Source organism: Physeter macrocephalus, chromosome 19 (assembly GCF_002837175.3).
Source record: "Physeter macrocephalus isolate SW-GA chromosome 19, ASM283717v5, whole genome shotgun sequence".
Classification (NCBI taxonomy): domain Eukaryota; kingdom Metazoa; phylum Chordata; class Mammalia; order Artiodactyla; family Physeteridae; genus Physeter; species Physeter macrocephalus.
This window is the reverse complement of record NC_041232.1, coordinates 20,365,532-20,391,642: the sequence shown is the minus strand read 5'-3', so window position 1 is coordinate 20,391,642 and position 26,111 is coordinate 20,365,532. Positions and strand designations below refer to the sequence as shown.

The 26,111-nt window shown below is 48.3% G+C and overlaps 2 protein-coding genes, 2 long non-coding RNA genes, 5 other non-coding genes and 2 pseudogenes across 13 annotated transcripts in view; 6 read left to right on the top strand and 5 right to left on the bottom strand.

The window, feature by feature from the left end:
* The window catches only part of DHX37 (DEAH-box helicase 37), a 30,933-nt gene extending 28,790 nt beyond the window's left edge, over positions 1 to 2,143 (top strand). The window contains exons 23-27 of the mRNA XM_007125164.4: positions 38 to 175; positions 375 to 469; positions 562 to 635; positions 1,304 to 1,401; positions 1,556 to 2,143. Of these exons, the coding sequence (XP_007125226.1) occupies positions 38 to 175; positions 375 to 469; positions 562 to 635; positions 1,304 to 1,401; positions 1,556 to 1,641 (491 nt within the window). The 3' untranslated portion in view covers positions 1,642 to 2,143. The remainder of the gene's footprint in view (positions 1 to 37; positions 176 to 374; positions 470 to 561; positions 636 to 1,303; positions 1,402 to 1,555) is intronic.
* A 137-nt stretch (positions 2,144 to 2,280) lies between these two features.
* LOC114484360 (uncharacterized) lies at positions 2,281 to 6,208 on the bottom strand. Of its 2 annotated transcripts, none has more exons than XR_008615901.1 (3): positions 5,316 to 6,208; positions 3,376 to 3,537; positions 2,281 to 2,446 (listed from the first exon to the last, which is right to left on the bottom strand). It is a non-coding gene; the product is annotated as an uncharacterized lncRNA (long non-coding RNA). The 2 variants fall into 2 exon arrangements; XR_003677151.2 differs by having other exon boundaries at positions 2,282 to 2,446; positions 5,328 to 6,208.
* On the bottom strand, positions 3,584 to 3,655 carry TRNAA-UGC (transfer RNA alanine (anticodon UGC)). Its single transcript has one exon. It is a non-coding gene; the product is annotated as a tRNA-Ala (tRNA).
* Positions 3,907 to 3,978, top strand: TRNAD-GUC (transfer RNA aspartic acid (anticodon GUC)). Its single transcript has one exon. It is a non-coding gene; the product is annotated as a tRNA-Asp (tRNA).
* Positions 5,957 to 6,029, top strand: TRNAF-GAA (transfer RNA phenylalanine (anticodon GAA)). The gene has a single exon. It is a non-coding gene; the product is annotated as a tRNA-Phe (tRNA).
* A 284-nt stretch (positions 6,209 to 6,492) lies between the features above and the next one.
* TRNAD-GUC (transfer RNA aspartic acid (anticodon GUC)) lies at positions 6,493 to 6,564 on the top strand. Its single transcript has one exon. It is a non-coding gene; the product is annotated as a tRNA-Asp (tRNA).
* Positions 6,565 to 8,660: 2,096 nt separating this feature from the next.
* LOC114484359 (uncharacterized) lies at positions 8,661 to 15,697 on the bottom strand. Of its 4 annotated transcripts, none has more exons than XR_003677148.2 (5): positions 14,907 to 15,697; positions 13,640 to 13,738; positions 13,238 to 13,405; positions 10,518 to 10,585; positions 8,661 to 9,461 (listed from the first exon to the last, which is right to left on the bottom strand). It is a non-coding gene; the product is annotated as an uncharacterized lncRNA (long non-coding RNA). The 4 variants fall into 4 exon arrangements; XR_003677150.2 differs by having other exon boundaries at positions 8,661 to 9,197; XR_008615900.1 differs by lacking the exon at positions 14,907 to 15,697 and adding an exon at positions 13,897 to 13,947.
* Positions 9,606 to 9,677, top strand: TRNAA-UGC (transfer RNA alanine (anticodon UGC)). Its single transcript has one exon. It is a non-coding gene; the product is annotated as a tRNA-Ala (tRNA).
* A 105-nt stretch (positions 15,698 to 15,802) lies between the features above and the next one.
* On the top strand, positions 15,803 to 17,300 carry LOC102989163 (polyubiquitin-like). Its single transcript, XM_024121124.3, is given in 3 exon segments — positions 15,803 to 15,892; positions 16,765 to 17,166; positions 17,168 to 17,300. Coding segments are annotated over 2 exon segments (462 nt in total). The 5' UTR covers positions 15,803 to 15,892; positions 16,765 to 16,767; the 3' UTR covers positions 17,231 to 17,300.
* A 5,607-nt stretch (positions 17,301 to 22,907) lies between these two features.
* On the bottom strand, positions 22,908 to 23,814 carry LOC102990699 (60S ribosomal protein L12-like; annotated as a pseudogene).
* Positions 23,372 to 23,482, bottom strand: LOC112064155 (uncharacterized; annotated as a pseudogene).
* Positions 23,815 to 26,111: the final 2,297 nt, after the last annotated feature.

Here is a 26,111-nt window from a genome sequence, read left to right as displayed (position 1 = left end):
TCGCCGAGCCCCCATCCCTTCTTTCCCCGGCCCCCAGGCGTCTCGACTGTGGAGGTGCAGTGGATCCCGGTCCTGCTGCCTTCTTACTGCCAGTTTGACAAGCCCCTTGAGGAGCCGCCCCCCGCCTACTGCCCCGAGAAGGGGCGGATGCTGTGTCACCGGGCCAGCGTGTTCTGTGAGTCGGGGTGACTTCCCGGCGGCCTCGGGCTCCACTGGACACGTGGTCCCGCCTCCCGCGTGCCGGGGGCGGTGTGTGTGTCCTGCGCGGTGTCATCCCAGGCTGCGGGCCCCCTTGGCGGGCGGGGAGGGGACTGGCGGGGGAGGGTGGCGTGGGGCTCCATCGTGGCCCCTGCTCACCGGCTCGCGCGCCCCAGGTCGCGTCGGCTGGCCGCTCCCCGCGGTCCAGGTGGATTTTCCGGAAGGCCTTGACCGCTACAAGCACTTTGCCCGGGTTCTGCTGGAGGGGCAGGTAGGCGGCACAGCTCCCTCGGCCCCTCCCTTGGCACCTCGGGTGGGACGTGAGCCCCAGATCTCTCAGCGCATCCTGTGGTCTCTCCCCAGGTCTTCCACAAGCTGGCGTCGTACAAGGGCTGTTTGCTGTCCAGCCCCAGCACGATGCTGAAGACGTGGGCCAGGTACAGTCTCTCCCGGGGCGTCTGCTCGGCGGGTGGTGGCGGAGGGAGCTGAGACTAGTGTCCTGGGGCCGCCGTAACAGATCCCCACCCACTGAGGGCCTTACAACGACAGGAGTCTTCTCTCCTGGCACTCCCGGGGACTCGGGGTGAGGCTGTGGGTCCAGGAGCCCCTGCCGGCCAGGTTCTCCAGCCAGCACTTGGTGCTGAGCAGCCGCTCTGTGCCGAGCGCGTTCTCGCGTTAGGGTCGAGCCATGACCCTGTCCCGTGGCATGTTCCAGGGCAGGGAGGCTGTCCCCAAACAGAACCACTAGTACAAGTGGCAGGGGTGGCACAGCTCTGAAGGGTCAAAGCAGGATGTGGAGGTGAGGCGTCGGGCGGGTGGGGTCAGTCAGGAGAGGCTGACTGAGCAGGCTCAGGGGAGGCAGGGCTGCGAGCCGGGCAGGAGTCTGGGGGAAGGTTCCAGATGGGACAAGCACCGTGTGCAGGAGCAGCCTGGGTGGGCGGGTCAGAGGCAAGGGTGGGAGGTGACGGAGTCTGGATCCTTCCGTCCGGCCAGCACCCCCCGCCTGGTGGAGGGAAGGGGACTTCCCGCAGTTCCTGGGCAGGCCTGGCAGTGGTGCCAGCGTGTGGGCCTCGTGACGCCCCGCGTCCTGCATCCCCACCCACAGGCTGCAGCCCAGGACAGAGAACCTGCTGAGAGCCCTTGTTGCTGAGAAAGCCGACTGCCGGGATGCCCTGCTGGCGGCTTGGAGGAAGAACCCCAGATGTGAGTCTGACCCGGAGGGGTGCCCCGTGGCGAGGGCATTGCGGGGGCACAGGATGGGGCCACCGAGGGAGCCCAGGGTTAGCGGGAGGGTGTGCCCTGCGGCGGGCGGGCGGGCACAGAGCCGCTCTGACCGTCCTCCCTCCCACCCCTGCAGACCTGCTGGCCGAGTACTGCGAGTGGCTCCCGCAGGCCGTGCACGCCAACGTCGAGAAAGCCTGGCCGCCCGCTCCTGACCGCTGACGCGGTGCCGGCCTGCAGGGCCGGGGACTGGCCTGCGGACCCAGGGGCCTGGCAGTGGCCGGCGCCCGCCATGGTCACCCTGACCCCGGACTGCGCCCAGGAGGCAGGTGGAGCCCCTGGACACCCTTGGCCATCTTGGCTCGATTCTGGGCACAGCTTGCTGCCGCCCTGGGCAGCCCCACGCGGGGTGACTTTTGTAACTCTTTATTACAGGGTGGATCATGGTTTTATCTCCCATGCTGGTCCTGCTTTAAACGTGCTCTGTGGACGACATTAGTCCCTGTAGAGCAGCAGGGCTGGCTGCAGGGTGAAGGCGACCACGGGCCCTTCCTCCGCTCCGTTTCCTGCGGGTGTGGTGCACCCTGCCCACAGCCAGCGAGGTCCCCCAAGGCTCCCGCCAGCTCCTGTGGAGCGGGCGTCCCGTCCCCGGAGTCAGCTCCCCGCTGGCTACGTTGCTGTAATAAACCTTGACTGTGACAACAGGTGTATACCGCGTCTACTGAGTTCTTTGGGCCAACCTCTGCACGTGGGGGTGGTCCGGGGACATCCTGCGCGTGTGCGCGCGCACACACGTACATGGAAACTAGTTTGCGTGGACGCTCATGAACGTGTTAGTAGGAATCCTGTGGCACAGTGAGCCTGTAGAGGTTGATCATTTTTCTCACTTTTACTTAGGTATTTTTCCTGAATCAATTTGTGTTAATATAAACGCATAAATTCGGGAATTCCCTGGTGGTCCACTGCAGGGGGCACGGGTTCGATCCCTGGTTGGGGAAATAAGATCCTGCAAGCCACGCAGCACAGCCTGAAAAGTAAAAAATAAATACAAATTCTGTAATAGAAACACATAACGTAAGACAAAACAACAGAGATACGTGTTTAATATTCCAAAACTATTCACTTTCTCCACAGCCTAGCTACTAACCCTACTGTTCCCCTAAACTAGGCCGTCTCCTCTACCCCACTCCCCCCGCGTTTAAGCCATCTGCAAGGTCTGTTAGTCCACCTCCGGGATTTGTCCAGAAACCCCTTGGGTTCCCCACTTCCACTGCTGTGCCATCTCCCCCTCCACTTCCAGCAAGCCTCCAGCAGCTCCCGCTTGGGCCATGGTAGTGGCTTCCTGGCAGGTCTCATGTCCACTGCCCGCCTATGGTGGGCTCCACATGGCAGCCAGAGGAAGCTGTTTTAAAACCTAAGTAAATCATGTCATTCCCCTGCAACAGGCCTTCCAGTGTCTTGAAAGAGTCAACCCTCTCCTTCCCTCATTCATTAAACATGCACAGGGCTTTCTTCTGTCCCTTCAATGCGGATTCCTCCCCCTACCCCCCTTCAACCTCAGGGCCTTTGCACCTGCCATTTCCTCTTTCTGCAGACAGGCCCCCCTGACACTTTATGGCAACGTCCACGTCCTCCCCCTTTAGTCTCCATCTCATCACAATTACCGTATTCGTAAAGCTCATTGCTACTTGCTTATTGCTAGTTTCCTAGACTGGAATACTGAGGACAGGAGGGCTGAGAAACCTTGCCTGCGGTATCCGGGGATACAAGGGTACTTGACACTACCTGAGCACACAGTAGGCGCTCAATGTGTCCACATTTCTTGGCACTAGGCGCTCAGGAGTCACGGAACGAATGGCCAGTTGCCAAACCCTCCTTAGAAATCCAGTGTTTTCTGACTGCTTGATGACATGAATCACTAGGAGTGTTTGTTTAAAAACGCAGCCCACTGCTGACCTGAATCCGAATCTCCAGGGGAGGGGACACGGGCATCTGTGATTGAGACCAAGGGCGTTTGACTAGCTCCGCCCTCTCCAACGGAGCTCCCTTCTTAAGCCAGCTGATGCGGGGGATTTGGGTCCCCTTCCCTGCTTTGCCTTCTGGTCGTGTGACTGTGATCTAGAGGGGGTTAATTGTAGGCGGGGGAAAAAAAAAAAAAAAAACATGGAGATGCCGGGGATTGAACCCGGGGCCTCATACATGCAAAGCATGCGCTCTACCACTGAGCTACATCCCCAGACCCGTGGAGCGATTTCCTAGAAGTGAGGATATAGGAAGTAGCGACTTCGCTCCTTCTCCACGTTTCTTCCGTTTTGGAGGCTCAGCGCCTTCAGAGACTCAAGTAAGTCTTTCCCGTCCCGGGAAGCCCACCAACCAGGGGCGCCCGGCACTGCGCCGGCGGAGACCAGTGTCCGGAGCAGATGGGTGTAGCAGCCGGAGAATGGTGTTTCTTTATGGGTTTGGCGGGAGAGATATCAGTACGGCTCATCCTCGTTAGTATAGTGGTGAGTATCCCCGCCTGTCACGCGGGAGACCGGGGTTCGATTCCCCGACGGGGAGACTGCATGATCGTTTTAACACACACGCACACACGGGGCATCTTCTCCAAAACGATATTGACTATGGTAGACAGATATGCGTGGAACCGTGCAATTCTGGTTTTAGGAAGATGTCCATTTCCTCAAGAAGATAGTGGAAAAGTCTGCATACTCAGCCATGAGCACTATAGGCTCCCTTCTATGTAAGAATAAATATACATAGTGAGTATATTCGTGTTTATCTTTCTGATCGGATTACAGCAACAACTAGAGCGAACGTTATACAGCTCCCATCATGCACCAGGCAGTATTCGTAAGCGCTTTACAGGTATGCACCCATTTAATCCTCGCAATAAGCCTATTAGGGGCTTAGTAGGGGCTATTTTATCCCATCAGACAGATGAAATGCACGCACAGAGCGTGGATCCAGTAACTTGTCCGAGGTCACATGAATCAGTCTGGTCTAGACCCTGGTTACTTCTGGGGGGAAGGACTGGGATAAGGTGGGAGTGACTCTGCCTTTCCGTTCGGTAGTTTTCTGGACTGTTTGAATTTGATTTTTTTGCTCTCCTTCCCTTCATTTCTTCCTTACTCGATTTTTATCAAATTGGTACACTTAGTTTTTCAAGAACTACTACACTTTCGTGAAAAGCAGCAGTAAGGTCCCCTGCTGTATCCCCTGGCTCCTGAAGGAATTTAGGACATCTTGTTTTGGTGTACTGTTTATTTTGAGCTGTCAGCACCTCACTGGTCTCCTTGCTGCCACTTGAGCCCCTCCTGTCCATTCTCCATACAGCAGTCAAGGGAGACTTTAAGAGGCAAATCATATCACTCACTCCCCAGCAGCTTTCCAACACAAAGGAAAGTACAAACCCTTCACCGTGGCTTTCAAGGCCGGCAAGATCTGGCCTCTGCCCACCTCTTTGTCCTTGCCTCCTATCTTCTGTCCCCTCAACCTCTTCACCTCTTCCACGCTCACTTTCTTTCCATTCATATAACTAGCCGGACTCTGTTTCAGCCTCAGGGCCTTTGCATCAGCTGTTGCCTCTGTTCCAGAGGCTCTTCCCCCAGCGGGCTCTTCATTCTCCAAGTCTTCTCAGCACTCTCTCCTTCTCTTACTGCCCCCATCCCAGGTGTTCCATCCCATTACTACCATTTATTTTGCTCCTTAGCATTCTCATTATGACGAACTATTTTGTTACTGTATTTGTGACTGGGTTACAGGGTCATTAGGTGCTTAGCAAACACTAATTAAATGACTTCACAACATGAAGGACGTCCACACTTGTTCATCCTGCCCCAGACAACACTCCCCAGCCACCCATCTCCCAAAGGGCAGGGAAGCAGAGAGAGCCAAACCTGGATGCCGACCTGTTGATTTCTTCGTGCCTTGAAGCTGAGCAGTTGCCACAGGTGGGGTAGCCATGCTTGGAGGCCGGATCTGAGTCACTGCCCCAAGGAAAGCCCATACGGCCTCCCACATGCCTTGGCGTGGTCAGCATCCCTGCCATGCCTTGGGCTGCTTGGGGAGCTGCACCCAAGGGGAGACCTTGTTCAGTTGCCCAGAGAAGGGAGCCTGAGAAAGTGGAGCTCTGAGCCAGATAAGATTCGTTCTTTCCTTAATTCAGCAAATATTTTTAAGCACCTATTAGGTGCCAGACACTGTTGTCGGCCTTAAGCGATACAGCAGTGACAGAGGCTGATGAATTCTCTGCCCGTCGTGGGTCTGTCATTCTAGCCGGGGGGACAGATAATGGACAAGGAAAACAATACCTAAGCCAACAGTAAACAATAAAGGGCTGGGGTCGTGTAGGGAGGCGTGATCAGAGAAGGCTTCTCGGAGGCGGTGACTTTGAAGGACGAGAAGGGGCGGGTGCGGGGCGAGCCTGGCAGGCATGCGTTCCCGCTGACCCTGGTTCCTCCGCAGCGGATCCCCGGGTCGAGGACCCAGGGCCATTAGACGACGAGGAGGACAGAAGTGGAGATCAGAGCCCGCAGGAGCCGAAATAGCTCAGTTGGGAGAGCGTTAGACTGAAGATCTAAAGGTCCCTGGTTCGATCCCGGGTTTCGGCAGCCTAACTTTTCTTCCCATGTGTCGGAGGAAAACAAAAAAGACGAAATGATTCCTTCAAATGAATAAAGGGGTTTCATTTTCTTTGTCTAAAACATCTCCGAGCAGTATCGAAGGGAAGCCAGAGGGTATGGGAACCTCCTTACAACTCCCCAACTGGAAAAATCCTACAAGACCAAGAATTCCCTAACTCCGTTTCTTTCACTTCGTAGACACTTAACCTCTGTTAGATGTCTGTTGGTTAATTTTTGCTGTTTATTAATTTTTGCTCTCTGAACCCTCACGGCTAAATCATGGACCAGGGAGGAAAAGTACTCTTTAAGATGGAATTAAATAAAGTGGGATTTTTCCTTCTATTCTTTTGTAGGAAAAGATGAAATATTTAACCTTTTGGAACATGTGACTATTTAGGGAACGCTGAAAGTACCTTTAAGAGGAGAGCCGAAAGAACCTTTGCCGAGCTAATCCTCGTTAGTATAGTGGTGAGTATCCCCGCCTGTCACGCGGGAGACCGGGGTTCGATTCCCCGACGGGGAGGCAACTTGTTTTCGAGCTTCCGTATATTTTTTCATTTCTCTTCCAAACAAATAACTTTCATAAAAATTCCTTAGTCTTTGAAAGAATCAACCTGGCAGGCAAGGGAGATTTGCACCGGCGGTTGTCTCACTCTCTCAAAGAAACAACCTGGCAGGCAAGCGAGATTTGCACCGGCGGTTTTCCGTCATCCGCTTGGTGGTAGTCACGGACCTCACGTCACATGGTTACAAGAAACAAAAAGACAAAGTTCTCACGTTGAAGTGGAATTTTCCATTTTCTGCACGCCACAGCGCCGCTGTCAAGTGTTTGGTTTATGTAATGATCTCCCAGAATAAAACTGTCAACTCCTAAGGCCAGGAAATGCTCATTCTGCTGCAAATATTTCATCTTCTTATGTCTTGCGCCGGCCCAGAGGTTGGCCCTCAGAAAATGTCTATGGATTTGAGACAGGAGGTAGGGTGAGTCTAAACTGGACCGTTTTTTTGGTCTTACTTCAGTTGCAGACTCAGCTTCCTGAATATGGCTATCATCCTTCCCAGGCTCCTAGTCTTCATTCATTTATTTGTCTGTTCATTTATTTTTTTTCACATTAATTCCATAAATACTTACTGAGTACTTATTATGTGCCAGGCACTGTTCAAGGCTCAGGGGATAGAGCAGGAAACAAAACAGGCAAGGCTCTGCCCTACTGAGCTTAGGACCAAGGCATGGACACAGACAATAAGCAAATTTTATAAAAACAGGTTCTGAGAGTGATAAATGCTGTGGAGAAAAACAAAACAAATCGAAGTGATGCGATAGTGAATGCATGGGATTCACAGGTCCCTTCATTAAAAAAAAAAATTTTTTTTAATTAAAAAGAAAATCTTGGCCACACCACGCAGCATCTTATTTCCCCGACCAGGGATCGAACCCACAGCCCCTGCAGTAGAAGGGCAGAGTCTTAACCACTGGACCGCCAGGGACAGCCCCATAGGTCCCTTTAGAGAGGTGGCCAGGAAGGCCTTTCTGAGGACCCCGGCAATGAAAAGAAGCCAATCATGAGGAGATCTGGGGAACAGCTTTCCAGACAGTGGGAATGGCAAGTGCAAAGGCCCTGAGGTGCATAGCAGCCTGGTCGCCTGAGGAACAGCTAGGAGGCAGGTGTGGCTAGAGTGCCCGTAGAGAGGAGCAGGGGAGTAAGGGAGGGACGTTGGGGGGGGGTCAACAGAGGCCAGATCACCGAGGGCCTTAAAGGCCAGAGTTAGGAGCATGGATTTGATTCTAAGTTTTACACAGAAAGCAAACATAATCGGGTTTGTTTGGAGCAGAACAATCAGGGGCACCTGCTGAACTGACTACAACCCCTCAGCTCGCTCCTGAACCACGTCCAAAATACCACCACTTATGTTGCCATCCTTCTTCTGTTCTGTGGCTAAGGTCGCTCTCATGGCCACCCTCTCGAGCTAGAACAATAAGGAGAGAAGATGCCTTTCAACGGAGCCCCATTCTGCAACTCACCCCATCGCCCTCCTGCTCTTTTCCTGTTTCACCAAAACAGTATCAGCAAACCATCAGTTCACACATGGGGTGAATATGAGAAGTAGTAGCCCTTTGCTGGAGTTCACATAATAACAGCATTTTAAATAATGGGAACTGGCATTTCAGAGCACGGGCCTCGTACCAGGCACTGTTCTACACCTTTTCTGTGTAACTCATTCAATGGTCACAATCACCCTGTGAAGCAGTTACTATTCAAATCTCATTTCACAGATGAGGGCCAGGGAGGTGAGGTAATGAAATCACAGCTGCTGGGTCCAGTGTCCCGGGCACCAGCTCATCTGGGACTTTACTATGAAGGGTTTCAGGTACTGGCAGGCTGTAAGGGAGATGATTAGTTAAGGACTGAGGTGGCAGTGTATTTTTGGGTGCGTTCTCCACATCATAGTAAAGTGACTCTATTTCTTCCTAGGAAATCTCAAGTGCTGGTGGAAAGAGGCGTAGCCTCACTTTTCGGTGCTCTCCTTGTCTCTCACCGAACCAGTGGGTGGCACCTTGATGACTTGAAGGACACTCCATACACACTGTGACTTCTCTCTGCTTGGGGAGCACTCTGGAAAAGAGGTGCTAATTGACAGCTAAGGAATGACTCTTTTCGGTGACCTATCACAAAGAGATTCCTTCCTTCCTCAGCGTTTTAGTGGGGGTGGATCTGGTTTTCTTTAGTTTGCTCGGTTTTTTTTTTGAACATATCTTTTTTTAATTGAAGTGTTGTGTTAGTTTCAAGCGTATATATGTATATATTCTTTTTCAGATTCTTTTCCACTGAGGGTTCATGTTAACATTCAGAGCTCTTTTTTTTTTTGTCTGCGTTGGGTCTTCGTTGCGATGCGCGGGCTTCTCATTGCGGTGGCTTCTCTTGTGGTGGAGCACGGGCTCCAGGCGCGCAGGCTTCAGTAGTTGCGGCATGCGGGCTCAGTAGTTGTGTCTCGCGGTCTCTAGAGCGCAGGCTCAGTAGTTGTGGCGCACGGGCTTAGCTGCTCGGCGACATGTGGGATCTTCCCAGACCAGGGCTCGAATCCGTGTTCCCTGCATTGGCAGGCGGATTCTTAACCACTGCGCCACCAGGGAAGTCCCAATATTCAGAGTTCTTGCTGGAGAAAAAGAAAAAGAAAAATAAACGGTCTGCAAACCTCACAGTCACCAAAGGCTGGCATGGTTTTAAAGACCAGGAAACCGGAGATTTCTGGGTGGAGGTGCAATGGGGACAATGTCCTTATTTATTGGAAAGAAACTTTTATTTTCTGTTCCTTCTTTTCTGTCTGTGAGAAGCAGCATTCAAGAATAGGTCTGTCTCCCTTTGCTCCTTGGTTCCGGTATCAGCTGGAATTTCAGCTGCAGAGCTATGATGGACGGGTCTATTTGGGAAACATAAAACGATTTATTTTGGTTTCCTTTAAACTTCAACACCCATTTAGATATACAACATTTTAATTTAGGGGAAAAAAAATCTAAAGAATAGACTATAGCAGAGAATTTCAGAAAGAAAGGAGAAAGGGGAGGGGGATGTAGCTCAGCGGTAGAGCGCATGCTTTGCATGTATGAGGCCCCGGGTTCGATCCCCGGCATCTCCACTATGCGTTCCCTGATTTTTTTTTTTTTTTTTTCTTTTTTCCTTTCCCCTCAAATTTCTGCCCCTGTTCACCATACAAACACCACGGACGTGATTATAACAGGTATTACTCCTCCGGTCACTACTCGGAAGTGGGATTCTCACAATAGGTGGGATCTGCCCTTCTTGAAGTCCCTAACACTCCAAATGTAATTTTGTTAGAAGAGGCAAAGGGAAGCAGTTACAAGAAACATGTGAAGGCAAAACCTGACGTGATGACTGAAACCACGGCAAAAGTGAGAATGATCATTTAGGGAATTTACCCTACGCTTCCTGGCATTGTGACTGCAGTAAAAGGCCTGGAGGCCTGCTGACTCATTCCCGGCCATCAGACGGCAAGCGTGGACGTCGTTCAAAGGTCTGAGCGTCTGTGCGGGCCCTTGCCCTTTATATGTGCTCTCAATAACTCCCTCTGAAAATGGCTCCATTTTCAGAGGGAGCCACCCAAAAGGAAACCAGCACACACAGCAGAAGGGACTGTGCTTCCTGCTTCCTCAGCGACAGGCCACGTATGAACGCATGAATGGCTGGGGCGCACATACTGTTTAAACCTATGGTTATACACTGTACTTTATCATTAAAAATAAAGGCTATTTTATTAAAAGAAGGGGTCCTGTTGCACTCTGGGTTCGGTGGTTCTTTGTCTGCAGAAATAATGAATTCCTCATCCATCAAATCCTGTCTCTCATTTGATTTGACCTCATGTTTTAAATCATAAAAACATCTCATCTTAGAGCTGGAGGGATCTGACTCTGCACAGCCTTCGTTTTTTGAGATGAAACAAATTCATGAAATGACTCACCCAGTTAGGGAGTGGAGTACTGGTGACAGCTTCTCTTTGTAAGGAACTTCCGTGAAGGTTATTTCTCCCTAAATGTCAACAAGGTTTTAAGAGAACAAAACGTTGAGGTTACCTCTAAAGTTATCAGGCCTCACGTGAAATGAATCATATGATTCTGTTTTACTTTGTATCTTATGCTTAAACATTTCTAATAGCACAATGACAAGGAAAAAAAACACCATAAGGATAAAAGGACAAGGTGTGCTGGGAAATGGAGTTTTCTAGAAAAGATGTCATAAATCTTTGAAAAAAATGTTTTCCAATGATTAGATTTGATTTTACAATTAAAAAAATCAAAATCCATTATATGAGGTACCAAAGGTAGTCACATTCTTGCAACTTCCCGGCGGTCTAGTGGCTAAGCCTCCGCGTTCCCACTGCAGGGGGACCCAGGTTCGATCCTGGTCTAAGATCTAAAATAAAAAAACTAGTCAAATGCATAGAAACAGAAAGAATGATGGTTGCCAAGGGCTGGGGGTGAAGGGTTAGTGTTTAATGGGTACAGAGTTTCAGTCTTGCAAGATGAAGAGTGGAGATGGATGGCGGTGACGGCTGCACAACAGGGTGAAAGTTGAAAGGTAGCAGAACATGCCCCTGACGTTATTTTGAGCTATTGGCACTTGAAAAACAGCAAATGCAAAGCAAGGCTTTCACTGAACTCCCCTTCTCCGCCCAAAGACAGAGTCTTCAAATGGAACTCCATGGTCCTAGATCCCCTCCCCAGGAGTTTCACCAATCAGGGAAGATTGGCTCTTGACACAGAAGAGACTAAAAGTTGATACCAGACTGTGTCACAAGCTATCATATCTCTATCCATTCTTCTATTCTCCCAGTAAAAATCATTTACTCTCCCTTAAAAGGACTTTCCCTGTTAAGATGGTATTTAAGCCTAAATTCTAAAGTCACATCTTTGAGTGACACATTTTCCCTCCGGGGTATCTCCCATATAGTCAAGACGTGTGCATGTTAATAAATTATTGTGCTTTGTTTTGTTTTGCTCCTCTTGTTAATCTTTCATTACAGCCATCTCAGCTAAGAACTCAGAAGGGTAAAAGGAAAATTATTTTTCCTCCCCTACAATATACTTAACACTACTGAACTGTACACTAAAAAATGGTTGAGATGATATATTTTGTGTGTATTTTGCCACAATTTAAAGACAACAAATTAAAACACAAAACAAAGACCCAATAAGTTAACTAACTTCTTAACGTTCCTATACTAGGCAAAATTGGGGACTGGAACTTCGGTCTGATTTTCTGACTGGTGGGGGATGAAATAGGTTATTTTGAAGCCGGAGCAGTTTGTTTTCTGCCACACAATGCAAATACACAAATGTAAGCAGGAAAAGGAACAGAGCCTCTAGGGCTTCTTCTTCTCCCCCGCCCCACGCCCCCCGTAAGCCGCAGATTCCCTTGACTTCCTTTTACGGTTATATAACTGATGACAACACAAGGCAAACCTTTCCCACCCAGCTCTCCGATTTCACCCTTTCCCTTGGGAGGAAAACGTTTGCTGGTCGTTGTGCGAACATTCTCGTGATGCCGAGTTAAGTCCCATACAAGGTTGTGTGACCTTCAGGGGAGCTGAATCCTCTGGGGGAAGGAGGAAAGGCAAGCGGACAAACAGGCACCAGTCCAACCCCCTGCAGCCCAACACCCAGGCCCTTTGTGAGCTCAGCTCATCACGTGCTCACGCCTGCCCACCAATCCCGCCTTGTTGCTGGGTCTCTGTCACTCTTCCGTTGGCGCCAGCTCTGAAGCAATCCCTTCTGGGGCGCCTGCAAAGGATGGGTCAGTGGATGAAGGAGCTGAAAATGGATCCAGTGACTCAAGCTGCTTCTGGCACGTTCGAGCACATTGCATTCTAGGTCAGGGGATTTTAGGAGCGTGACTTGATACCCGATTCCTGAATCCAAGTGGGACATTTAGACTTTGGGAGCCCTTCTCAGCAAATAGAAAAGCAGTTGTAACAACAGCAACAAAAATCCTCTGTACAGCAGGGTTTATCAACCCAATGGATTACTGACGTTGGGGACCGGGTAATTCCGTATTATGGGGGACCGTCCATTGAAGGATGTTTAGCAGCACCCCTGGCCTTTATCACTAGATGCTAGCGGCACCCCTCACCCCCAATACCACAGTATGACAACCAAAAATGTCTCCTGGGAATTCCCTGGCAGTCCAGTGGTTAGGACTCGGTGCTTTCACTGCTGTGGCATGGGTTCAATCCCTGGTCAGGGAACTCAGATCCCGAGAGCCGAGAGGGGGCCAAAAAAAAAAAAAAAAAAAAATGTCTCCAGACATGGCCAAATGTCCACCCACGGGCCAAATCACTCGTGGTTGAGAACCACTGCTCGAGATAAACAGCAGCCACCTGTCTTTGGGGAGGTCATTTTTCCCTCCCCTCCCCCTCACCTCAGTGCCCTTGGACAAATGTTTATTTCTATTTGCTTCAACCGAACCCACAGTTAGACTTCAGTTAGGGACCGCAGGGGTGGTGCAGAGAATTTTTCTGCTAGAGACAACACAGTGCTCTCAGCTCATAAGAATGTTGTTTTCTCTTTGAAGATAACCCCGGGCCCATTCCCCACCCTTTGAACCTCTCTTCTCCCTCCTCTCCCCCTCTTTCTCCTTCTTTCCCTCCCTTGCCTCTGAAATCAGGCCTGTTTTTCTCTGTACCTTTTGGACCATGAAAAAAACTACGTCACAAAGCTCGTGACTCAGCCTTTAAACAACAGGAATCACAAGGCTTGCAGGAACAGCCAAAAGCAAACAGGGTGTGGTTTGAAGCCAGGTCTGGTCACCTGAGAAAGAACCTCAGCTTTTTGTTCCTCTGAAAACTTCTTTCTGAAGTTTAGGGAGAAAAAAAGAAAAAAACTTTATGAAGAGCCTTGATGTTCTGTTCCTTTAAACCCCCTTTCCAAAACTTTAGAAATAACCTTCACAGAAGTCTGTATTGGAAGTCACTGTGAAACGGCAGAAGGCTTCCAAGTGGCTGGGCGAGAGGGGGCCGCACCCCGAGAACTTAGTGGGCTACAGTTTTAAAATCCAACAAAAAATGGGGAGGGGGGAAAAGACCACCTTCTTCCTCATTCTTGAGTAGATGTTAAGCTTCCATCATCAGTTCCTCCTCCATGTCAGGCAGGGGAGTTTTCTTGTCCCTCCATCGTCAAGTCAGGACTGTCATGGAACAGCGGAAATGAGCAAAAAGGTGGTAACATATATTAAAAATGGTAAATCGTCTCAGGTTTCAGTATAATGTCACCCTTTCCTTACATGTTTGTTTTTAGTATGCCCAGAGGAGCATGTCCTAGGAATCATTAAGTTACTGAACTCACTGGGCAGGATATGGGTCTCCTTCCACCGTTGTTTCAGGGCATGTCTCATGCTTCTGTTGCATGGGTTTTTTGCTAAGCTATCCTGCTGGTTTTGTGGTTAAGTAAACCTGCTTTCTTGAGTGAAAGACCCCTTAACTTACATACTTTTTTCTCTATTTACAATCCCCTAATAGGATTAACTATCATATTTAATCACCAACTTTGTCTCTTTACTCTGTCCCTGTCAACTGGGGTCTCCTGCTAACCTGAAAAATGACATTTTATTTTTATTATTCATTCTAATTTCCCAGTAATAAATTCATTCTGAAAAATGTTAAAAATGATAGAGGTTAAAGTCTATTTTGAAGATTGCTCAGACCTTTTTCATAAGTACATACGCAGGTTACCAAAGAAAATATACAGCAGTTTTATTCTGATTCACGTTTTAAGTATAATGTTTAAATAACACAATGTTCATAATTTCAAGCAGGAATGTAGTCTTTTCCTAATGGCAGAACATTTTTTAGTCAGTTGCCCCTTTTTCTCTCTATATATTTTTGAAGGCTTTAAGTGTAAAAATTAAAAACACCCTCCCCTCATTTGTACAAATAGGGAATATTTCTAGAAGAGTCCAGAAAGAACGGTGGCTGGGGAATTGAAGGCATGAGGAAGACTTTCCACTGTAAACTTCAAAAAAATCTGTTGGCATCATGTTCATATATTTCAAAATACTTTAAAAATCTGCTGGAGAAATGACACGGAGATCTTAAAATAGATTGTCATAAAAAAAGGAAAAAGAGCTAACTGATGATCTTTTTCTCTTCTTTTACCCAAAGGGAATTTGCCTAGAAAATTAAATTTTATATTTGGGATATTAATTTTTTTTCCCCAGGAATAAACAGAACTTAGATTCAATAAGTATCTTTTTAAAATCTCGGGCTTTAATAGGTTTGATTGCTGATTTCTGAGCTCAACTAAATGTCAACAGAATTCAAATTCCAACGCCTCCCTGTTGATAATCAAGCACAAACCAGGAAGGCTGAAGAGCAATCTGGAAAGTTCTGTGAGCTTTCAAGTCCAGCGCAAAGAGTTTTACACAGCTGTGTGGAATTTCTGCTTTTCTTTTCAAAATTCAATGTAGACCTGCCATAGGCATTTCTCCCTTGAAAACTTAGTTTTCACTCCTGTGTTCTGAGGAATTCCTGAGGCTCCTGACGACCCGTCTGAGGCGGGCTTGAGGCCGCGGCCCTGGGATTTGTCGAGTCATTCGTCTTGTCCTGGTGCCCGCCCGGTGGGGGATGGGCGCGGCCGCCACAAGTTTGGGGGCTGGACTCCCAGAGAGGCCTCGCGACGGGCTGAGGATGAGGGGGAAATTCAGGGCAGCAGAAACACTACCGTTATCTAAATGTGACTCACAATAAACACCCCTCTTTATTCGCGGGGGGGAGGAGCAGGGCGGGGTGTGCGCTGGGGGAGCGGGACCCCGACTCGGCGTGAGGCGCTAGGCCGGACCCCGGTCCGCCTAGGGCGGGTCTCGCGAACGGCGGGGCCGGGCCGTGGGGAGGGGGCTTCGAGGCCGGGCGGTGGAGACAGCCCAATCCGGACGTCTGGGCGACTCCACGCCGGGTTTTCACGCCGCCCGCTCCCCATTCTCCCTCCCCTCAAGTAGAGCCCCCGGCAAGTCCGCGGACGCAGCGCTCAACGAGCGCGCTGATCCCTCCGCCCAGCCTCTCGGGACGGCGGCCCGCTCCACGCCAGATTCGGCCCCAAAGCTCCAATCTTCACAGGAGAGCATTTTATGAGTGGAATTAGTCGAGTCTGAGGTTTCTCTTCAGAGGGCAGGAGAGCTGCGAAAAGTAGTCCCTTCTCGGCGTTTCTGCGGAAGGATCTATCGGAGCGGCGCTCCCTGTAACTATATAAGGAAGCGCCGGGGCGGGAGGGCGGTGCGCAGGCAGCTTCGTGAAGGCTGCGAGTGGAGTCGTTGTTCTTCTGTGTTCACTGCCGACACCACTACTTGGTAAGGAGGGGGCCCGGGGGTCTCGCGACCGCGGGGGGCGCGGGGGGTCGACTTCCCCGCTGCGGCAGAGGGGGGCAGCCGAGGCCTTTAGTCATCCGGGGCCCGGTAGCAGCAGAGTGGTCCTGAGGGGGAGGAACGCGGCAAAATGGCGGCCGTTCCCTCTCTCTCGGTGGGAGAAGCCGGACCCCGAAGCGGGCCATGAGGTGGGAGAGAGAAGAAGGGGGTTGGGGGAGGGGACTGCGGGCGGAAAGGAAACGCGAGAGGCCCGTGAGGCCTCCATGGCGGCGGGGCCCAGCGTTTTGGGGAACGGAGTTGGGTAGCGTGTGAGGGAGTTGGGTAGCGTGTGAGGGAATCGAACATTAGGTCACGGTTTGACTCGAGCGAGAACTCGGTTTCCTGTCCCAGTAAGAGGACATTAACTGCCGATGCCACGGAGCCGTCCTGCGCCCGCGATGGGGGAGGGGACCCGCTCGCCACCGCGGTTACGAGACGTCATCCCTTCTGTGGGCTCATAATCGAGGGTGGGGCCGCCTGCCGGTGTGTGTGGAGGGAGACTTTTTCTAGTCTCGGGGCACAGGGTTTGGGCCTGGGGTGGTCGCTGCCGTGTTGGCAGGGGACAGCCAGCCAGTGAGGGGGGAGGACAAATGAGGCCCGCGAATTGATTTGGGTCAGGTTTCCTTGCTTTTCCTTTTAAGGAGTGCATGAAACGTTGGTTTTGACCTTATTTGTCAGGCTTTTGCGCTTTCGGGCAAGTTAGTCATTTGGTTAGTATATAGTGACGCATAACTTTGTGTTACTAGGTATGTGTTGACCTCTGAATTACCTGTTAAAGGCTGGGGTTATTTTTTGTGTTATTTTTTTTGTTCTAACAGACAATGCAGATCTTTGTGAAGACCTTGACTGGTAAGACCATCACCCTGGAGGTGGAGCCCAGTGACACCATCGAGAACGTCAAGGGGAAGATCCAAGAAAAAGAGGGCATTCCTCCAGACCAGCAGAGGTTGATCTTTGCCGGGAAACAGCTGGAGGATGGGCGCACCCTGTCTGACTACAACATCCAGAAAGAATCCACTCTGCACCTGGTCCTCCGCCTCCGAGGTGGGATGCAGATCTTCGTGAAGACCTTGACTGGTAAGACCATCACCCTGGAGGTGGAGCCCAGTGACACCATCGAGAACGTCAAGGCGAAGATCCAAGACAAGGAGGGCATCCCCCCAGACCAGCAGAGGTTGATCTTTGCCGGGAAACAGCTGGAAGATGGGCGCACCCTGTCTTGACTACAACATCCAGAAAGAATCCACTCTGCATTTGGTCCTGCGCTTGAAGGGAGGTGTCTAAGTTCTCCCTTTTAAGCTTTTGACAAGTTTCATTGCACTTTTCTTTCAATAAAGTTGTTGGCATTCTCAAATAGTGTAATTTATTTATTTTTAATAAGTGATTCCAGAACATTCTTTTTAATTAGGGGTGGGGTGTGAGGGATCAAAGTTTCGGTCTACCAGATGGTTCTGTGGTAACCTGGAGGGAGGAAATGTCAGTGAAAGGTGGCCTTAATATAGAACTGTAGTGGGTGAGTATAAATAAAGACAAGACAAGTTGGAGGTTGCAGTTAGAATTTTCCATGTGGACACTTAGATGTTAGATTTACTTGTAAACTACTGACTTTAAAAATACTGAGTTTGGGTGTGGTCCCTGAGAGTGGGAGAGTTTCTGGAATACCAGCAGGGAGGAGCTATTAGAGGGCGGGAGTGGTGGAAGGGAACCTACAGAAAAATCAGTTTTAGTACACAGCTCTGTTTAAATTCACATTGAGCTGCATAGAAAGTCTTTTGACCGGATGGTTTTTTTAAAAAAAAAGGATGTGACAGTGTTTTTTTGAATTTTATTTTTTATACAGCAGGTTCTTACTATCTATTTTATGCGTATTAGTGTATATATGTCAATCCCAATCTCCCAATTCATCACACCACCACCCCCTGCCACTTTCCCCTCTTGGTGTCCATATGTTTGTTCTCTAGGATTTGGCAGTTTAATTTTTACTAAAGTCTCAGGCGTTATGCTAGAAAGTTTAGGAGTTAGTAGTTAGAGAAAGCTATTGTGATAATTTTTGCTAAGATAAAATTGTCAAGATTCCTTAATTTCATGTGACTAGATGAAAGATTTGTATATAGCTAAATTGGTGGGTGAAGCAGTTGACTCTTGGTCTTTTAAAGTAGTGACTTACCCAATCAGATGCTACTGGTAAGTATCTTTGTATGTCATAACTAGAGCCAAAGGTGAAAGTTGCAGGGAAGCTGGTTTAATATAAGGAGCTGGTACTGGTTGGTAGGTACCCCTGAAGTCAGAGGCTAATTTGAAGGTCTCGAAATACGGGGTTCCCTCCAAAGAGCATCACTCCCGCCAGCTTCTCCCTTTCACTCTCCCACTTTTAGGGTATGCATGTGTAACTTCTGATGCAGAGGAAATTTTGTATTACTGCCAGTTCTAAAATACCTGAAGTCAACAGGCTTAAGTTCTCACTTTAGGGAATCACAACTAGGAAATGCCATTTGAGAAGTTTGTCGTAGGCAAATCCGTTACTTACTGTGGGTTTTCACTTTATTGACGCGAGAACATGTGTAGTTCACTGGATTTCCATGACACCCATGCAAATGAACTTACAGGTCGAGAAGCAACATTGCAAAAATCCCTGGAACTCCACCAGCACCTGTAACCACGTCCAGTCACTGAGTAGTTTTTGTGTAAGTAATTTTATTGCTCATTAAAAATAAGTGGTCATAGCACGGGGGAAAAACCTCAATAGCATCTTGAAAATGACCGCTCTGCAGGACAGGTTTTGCAAGGTTCCTAAGGCGGTGTTAGTGATGAGTGCTTTGTCTTCAAGTGTGAGACAGTCAGTGGCTAGTGATGCTTCAGAACGTGGGGCTGGGTCAGCTCATGGGGGGGACCATGTGTGCGACACGCAGTTAGAAGGATCTTGGCATTAGAGCATAAAGCTTTGTGGGTGTCCTAGGGGTGGGGATGCGCAATGGAGAACTTGCTGAGGAACGCTTGGCTCCTTCCTGTCGAGTTTAATGAAAGGAATTGCTAATTACAGGTGTAAACACTAGAAAATTTGAAAAAATTACACACAAACATTAAAATCAGTGATGGTACAAACTAAATATATTAAAATATGCATAAGATACAGTACAAACATTAAAATCAATGATAAAGGAAGTGAAAGTTCCACATAAGCTTACTCCCAGGAAAATGAGTGTATTTGCCTCACTGTTTCTAATTACAATGTATACATACATTGTGTTTTATAAAGTCAAAAGGTAGCCCACCTAAGTTCCTAAATAACCATATTCCTTCCCAGTGATAACTAATTTTAAAGTTCGGTATTCCTTTGGGCTTTCCTCCTGTGTAGTAAATACATATAGATGTATACATAAATACAAATAGGACCATTCACAACATAGTGTTTCTCAGCTATTTATTTATTTATGGCTGCATTGGCTCTTCTTTGCTGCACACGGGCTCCCTCTAGTTTCCGTGAGCGGGGGCCACTGCTCGCCGCGGTGCGCGGGCTTCTCATTGCGATGGCTTCTGTTGCGGAGCACGGGCTCCAGGCGCGCGGGCCTCAGCAGTTGTGGCTCGCGGGCTCAGTCGCTCCGCGGCACGTGGGATCCTCCCGGACCGGGGCACGAACCCGTGTCCCCTGCATCGGCAGGCGGACTCTCAACCACTGCGCCACCAGGGAAGCCCCAGCTTTTTTTTTTTTTTAAACTAGGTAATTATGGACATCTTTCCATGCCAGCGTATCAAGATCTCTATCATTCTTTTTAATACTCTAGCTAGTATTTCTTTGTATAGATGTCCTGTGACTTATTTAACCTGTCCACCAACATTTGATTCTAGGTTTTTGCTGTTACAATCCTGCTGTAAAGTACATCCTTATACACATATCTGTCATATACTAATATTTTGAAAGGATAGCATAAAAATACAAGATTTCTATTTAATAAGGTTCTTGGGGATAATTTTAAAAATCAGCCTTAAAACATTTTTATAAATAATGATTACTGTATTTGTTACTGTCTCATATTTTCCTACTTTTATTTTTTTGAGTAGATAATACGTTCATGTGTTTCAGACATATAAAAAGTTTAAAACAGTGTATAATGAAAAGTCTTCAATTTTGTCTCCCAGCCACTTGGTTCTCCACCTCCCCTAGTATGTGCTTTCAGAGTTTCTCTATGCATGTACAAGCAACTACTAATTATTAATTCCCCTTTATGCAAAAGGTAGCATACTGGCTTGCAGTCTGTCCTGCACCATGCTTTTTCACTTTATGTCTTTTATAGTTTTGACAGAGTTCTAATATCCTTTCATTCTCTATAAAGGAAAAATACCTTTCATGTAATCGTCTCAAGAATAAAGACCACGAGAGCAACACAATCCCTAGTGAACATTTACAGCACCCTTCACCCAACAAATACAAGCATGACAGGAAAAATAGTGATATAGTGATGAATGAGAAGCGTTTCTATCATCAAGGGATTCTGAGTCTGGTTAAAGAACAGAGATGCTAGACTTGCTCACTTTCGTTGAATGATCTTAAAGCACCCCAAAGTTTGGTTTCACACGTGAGTTAATACTATGTAAGGATTCATTTACATAGATGTGATTGTGTGAATCTTGAATAAACCAGAAGAAAAATGCGTGCCTCATATTTGTTTAGTGTTCCTTTTTATGTTTTGTCTGAATGCACAACGAAGTCCTCGTCAAGTTATTATAAATACGGTCCTCAGAGAGGTATGTTGTTTAGAGATTGGCAAGCGCTTTTTAACTCACGGATGTCAGCCTTGGTGTGCAGCGATATCTCTGCCAGAAGAGGGAGCTACTGGAACAGACTTTGGTTTAGTCATGAAGCATGCAGCACCCCCAAGCGGTGTGGTTGACTAGGCAATTTGTGCTTTTACTTTTCTATTTCTCACAGTGGGTTGTTTACTCATTAGTAAAAGTTAATTTACTGTCCTCCCAAATGCCTTTTACTTTATCCTGTTTCTGCTGGTCCTGAAGCCATCTCCTTTTTTAATTTATTTTTTGGCTGCGTTGGGTCTTCGTTGCTGCAGGCAGGTTTTTCTCTAGTTGCTGCGAGCGGGGCTACTCTTCATTGAGGTACGCAGGCTTCTCATGGCGGTGGCTTCTCTTGTTGTGGAGCACAGGCTCTAGGCGCACGGGCTTCAGTAGTTGTGGCTCGCGGGCTCAGTAGTTGTGGCTCGCGGGCTCAGTACTTGTGGGTCGCGGGCTCTAGAGCACAGGCTCAGTAGTTGTGACGCACGGGCTTAGTTGCTCCGCTGCATGTGGGATCTTCCCGCACCAGGGATGGAACCCATCCCTGGTTCGATTGCATTGGCAGGTGGATTCTTAACCGCTGCGCCACCAGGGAAGCCCCAAGCCATCTCCTTTTCCATTCCAGCTGGAATGACTCCATAGCATCTAATGTAGCTATTATTCAACGTAGATTCTCTTTCTTACAGTATCTCATCAGATCTAACCCCTCAAAATGCCCTTCTCCCTGCTTCTCTTATCTGCTGACCACTTTCTTTTTCCCCATATGCTCCCTGACATTTTCTACTTCCTTGTTTCACTCCAACTGCTCCTTCTTTCTAAAATACCACCTTTCCCCTATGTCTGATTTAACAAAAAACAAGTCCATAGCCTTGGCTGCAGTAAGGAAAGAGCTGGGTTCCTGGGACAGGACAGAGAGGTTATATCGCAGCCCAGAGAAGGCGTGTATAGGATCGCAAGAGGTCACTGGCAGAATTTCCTGAGGCAGGAGGCTGGCTGAGCAGCAAGGGACTTATCAGCACAGACTTGTGGAAAGTGTAAGCATTCCTCAGAAACCCCAAAAAATACCAGAGAAGGGAAACTGGTAAGTGGGCTTCCTAGAGGTGGTCACACACAGTGCAGAACAGACGGGTCATGTGGGCTTTAAAGGAAATGCTGACTCCTCCACACTGGCCCACACAGATGCTGGGTCACAACTCCCTGCCCCCTCCTCCCTATGGGTCATTCCCCTGGCATAGTCCAACCTGATGGGCTTCACTAGAGTTTTCAAAGGCCCCCCCCCAACGGAAATGCTTGAGACTGTAAAAAATACATTGTATCCAATATGTGAGAATTACAAGATTGAATGTAAATGTTTTAGAATCTTCAAAAGGTAACACATAAACTGGCACAGACTTCAACGCTGACATAGGGACTTGAATTTAATGGGGGTACTTTTTAATGCAAGATATAATATGAAATGCTTTATATTTGGCTGTAGCATCCAAAGTAAAAATGTCTAGGGCCTACATGGGTCTTAAAATGGCCCTGTTCTTTTCTTTCATTTATTTATAATTTTTTTAAAAATTTATTTTTATTTTTGGCTGCGTTGGGTCTTCGTTGATGCACACGGGCTTTCTTTAGTTGTGGCGAGCGGGGGCTACTCTTCGTTGCGGTGCATGGGCTTCTCATTCTGGTGGCTTCTCTTGTTGCGGAGCACAGGCTCTAGGCACGCAGGCTTCAGTAGTTGTGGTGCATGGGCTCAGTAGTTGTGGCTCGCGGGCTCTAGAGTACAGGCTCAGTAGTTGTGGCGCACGGGCTTAGTTGCCCTGCAGCATGTGGGATTTTCCCGGACCAGGGCTTGAACCCGTGTTCCCTGCATTGGCAGGCAGATTCTTAACCACTGCCACTTTGGAAGTCCTTTTCTTTCATTTAAAAAGAAATTGAAAACAGATTAGACATTTTTTTTTCAAATGTTTCCCTGCCAAAAGAGAATTTTGAAAGTTTTTGGAATAAATCATCCCAAGAATGTCAGTATAGCTGATTTATTTTTTGATCTAGGATCCAGTAAAGATTCATGCTTTGCATTGGTTATTATATCTCCTTTATGTTTCTCTCTCTCTCTCTTTTTTTTTGGTTTGGTTGTGAAATGATTCTTTATTTACGTGCTCCTTTATTGAAACACTTCCCTTTCTAGTTTTTAACTAACTGGGCATTGCATGGCACCGCTGTTGTCATCTTTCACGTCGTGATGGTGGTAGCCATCAGCACAACACCTCACAGACTGGGCAGTCCTCAGGGTCTCTTGATGGTTCCAAGAGAATTCTCTAACCAAAGCCTGGTGCTGCATCTGTTGGGCAATGTTGACAACCCGTCAAAGTGATACTCCCACTGTGCTTAATGTTTTTCTGCTTCTTTCCGTGTCTTGGCCGTTCCTTGAGGACTTTGATGATCAGCGCAGAGGCAAAACGTACCAGCTCAGTCTAAGCCTGTTGGTTCTGAATGCTCAGTTTCACTGTCATCCTCAGACGCTTCCAGTCACTGGTTGCCTTGGCGATGTCATCACCAACCTTTTTTGGAGACAGACCTAGGGGGCAGATCTCAGGGGTCAGGGCAGATGTGGCACTGAATTCCCCACCAGTGTACCTCAGGCACACAACTTTGAGAAACCGTGGGTAGGTGGCTGTACTTTAACCATATCTGTGTTGTCAGGCCTGAGGGCCTCTTCTATCCTAGTCCAGGGGAGAGCTAACCTTCTCTCCCTTCACGCAACACCCCTCCTCTGTCTCCCTTTTTTTTTTGCCATTCAGTGTGGCCTGTGGGATCTTAGTTCCCTGACCAGGGATTGAACCCAGGACCTCAGCGTGAGAGGCAGAGTCCTAACCACTAGACTGCCAGGGAATTCCCCACACCCTCTCTTTCTCTTAATCTAGAACAACCCTATGCCTTTTGTATTTCCTAGGACACTGACTGAAGAACCAGGCCAGCCGATTTAACAAATGTCTCCCATTCTGGATTTGTCTGATTGTTTCCTCATATGTGTGTGCCATTTTGAAAAATATATATAATAGAACACACTTATTGTCTCCCAATTTGCACTCCACCATCTCAGCTTTCCGTCTCAGCTAATATCTCCTCCGTGTCTTCCTGTTCCAGCCAAAGCCTTAACCTCTCTTTCTTTCATCCATCCAGTCCAATTCATCAGCAAATCCCATCCACTCAGCCTCTAAAACATAGCCAGACTCTTGTGGCTCTTTCTCCAGGCCAACACCCTGATCCGAGGCACCGATTTCTTTCATCTTAACCCCCCAGCTGGTCTCTGCTCCCACTTGGGCCCTGGAGGATCCACCCTCCTCCCAGTAGTGTGGGATGTGCAGATTTCCAGAAAGCTGATGGCTTGAGCCTATGTCCCTCTTCCTCATTTCTAACTCTCTCTTTGGGCAAATACAACCATCAGGAGGGTGTGAAGGGCATGGGGAGGGGGATGAGGCCCAGGGGACCCCCAGAAGGTGACAGTGTGTCAGCACATGGACCGCCGGCCCTCGAGTCCGGGTCTTCCTGCTTGCTGGTTTGCAATCCCAGTTAGTTATGAAAACGAGAAGCCCTCCCCTGCTTAAAAATCCCCAAAGACCAGCCATCCTATCTCTTGGCCTCATTGCTGCTGTTCTGCCCCTATTCATTCTCCCTTAGCTGCACAGTTTTCTTTACGGCTTAGGAACAGCCCGAGGCTTTTCCTGCTTCAGGGCCTTTGCACTCACCTCTGCCTGGAATGCCCTCCCCTAGATATTCCCATCAGAGGACCCACCTCCTCTCTCAGGTCTCAACTCCAACCTCCCTTCCATGACCACCATTTTAAACTAGTCCACTGGCTCTCAACTAGCCTCATCCCATGATCCACTCCTAGGTCCTTCATAGCGCTTCTCAGTATCTGGAATTTTCTGACTGGTTGGATATTTGTCTACTGTTAGTTCCGCTACCTGTTAGCATACTGATAACTCAGTCCTCATCATGCACGGTACTCACTTCAATCCAAAACTTCTTCGTTGTCCATTTTTTTGTTTAAATTTTTTTGGGGCTGCTCTGCCTGGCATGTGGAATCTTAGTTCCCTGACCAGGGATCGAAACTGTGCCCCTTGCACTGGAAGCTCAGAGTCTTAACCACTGGACCGCTAGGGAAGTCCTGATCCGAAACTTCTTAACGACTCTGAGACCAAGGCCTGGTGAACGTCCAGATTTTATTGATGCAGAAACAGAGGCACAGAGAGGTACAAGGAGGGCACCAGGCAGTCTGGCCCCAGTTCCACACTCTTTATTTTTTTTTTAATGTTATAGAATATATATTTGTATATATTTTTATTTATTTTTTTGTATTTTTAATTTTTTAATACAATTTTAAAGGTTACTTCCCATTTACAGTTATTACAAAGTATTGGCTCTATTCCCTGCGTTGTACAGTACATCCTTGAGCCTACCTTATACCCAATAGTTTGTACCTCCCACCCCCTCACTCCTAAATTGCCCCTCCCTCCCCTCCCTACTGATAACCACTAGTTTGTTCTCTGTATCTGTGAGTGGGCTTCTTTTTTATGATATTCACTAGTTTGTTGTATTTTTTAGATTCCACATTTAAGTGATATCATACAGTATTTGCCTTTTTCTATCTGATTTATTTCACTTAGCATAATGACTTCCAAGTCCATCCATGTTGCTGCAAATGGCAACATTTTGTTCTTTTTTAGGGCTGCGTAGTATTCCACTGTATATATATGTACCACATCTTCTTTATCCATTCATCTGTGGATGGACACTCAGGTTGCTTCCATATCTTGGCCATTGTAAACAAGGCTGCTAGGAACACTGGGGTGCATGGATCTTTTTGAATTAGTGTTTTTGTTTTTTCCGGTTCTATATCCAAGAGTAGGATTGCCTAGCTCTACGGTCTTAACCACTATGCTCTCAGATCCCCGTGGAAGCACCACGAAGACTGGGGTTTTTTCTGTTTTATTGCTCTGACCGCAGCTCTCAGTGCTTGGAACCCAAAGCGTCTGATTCAGGCTCTGATTCCAGAAGAAGCCTTTTATCTTCTTGCTGGGCTGGGTGACAGAGCCATCGCAGCAAGCCCAGGGCCTCAAGAATGGTCTGTCGTGTTGCACATTTAGGAGCGGCAGGATGAACGACTTCAGGGAAGTCTCAGGGATGATTCATTGGCGTGGATAAAAGGAAGACAAGGCCATGTTGTTAGAAGTTCATAGCTCGATTCCAAGAAGCTAACCACACATGGCTATATATTTTTTTTTTTTTTTTTTGTGGTATGCGGGCCTCCCTCCGTTGCGGCCTCTCCCGTTGCGGCCTCTCCCGTTGCGGAGCACAGGCTCCGGACGCGCAGGCTCAGCGGCCCTGGCTC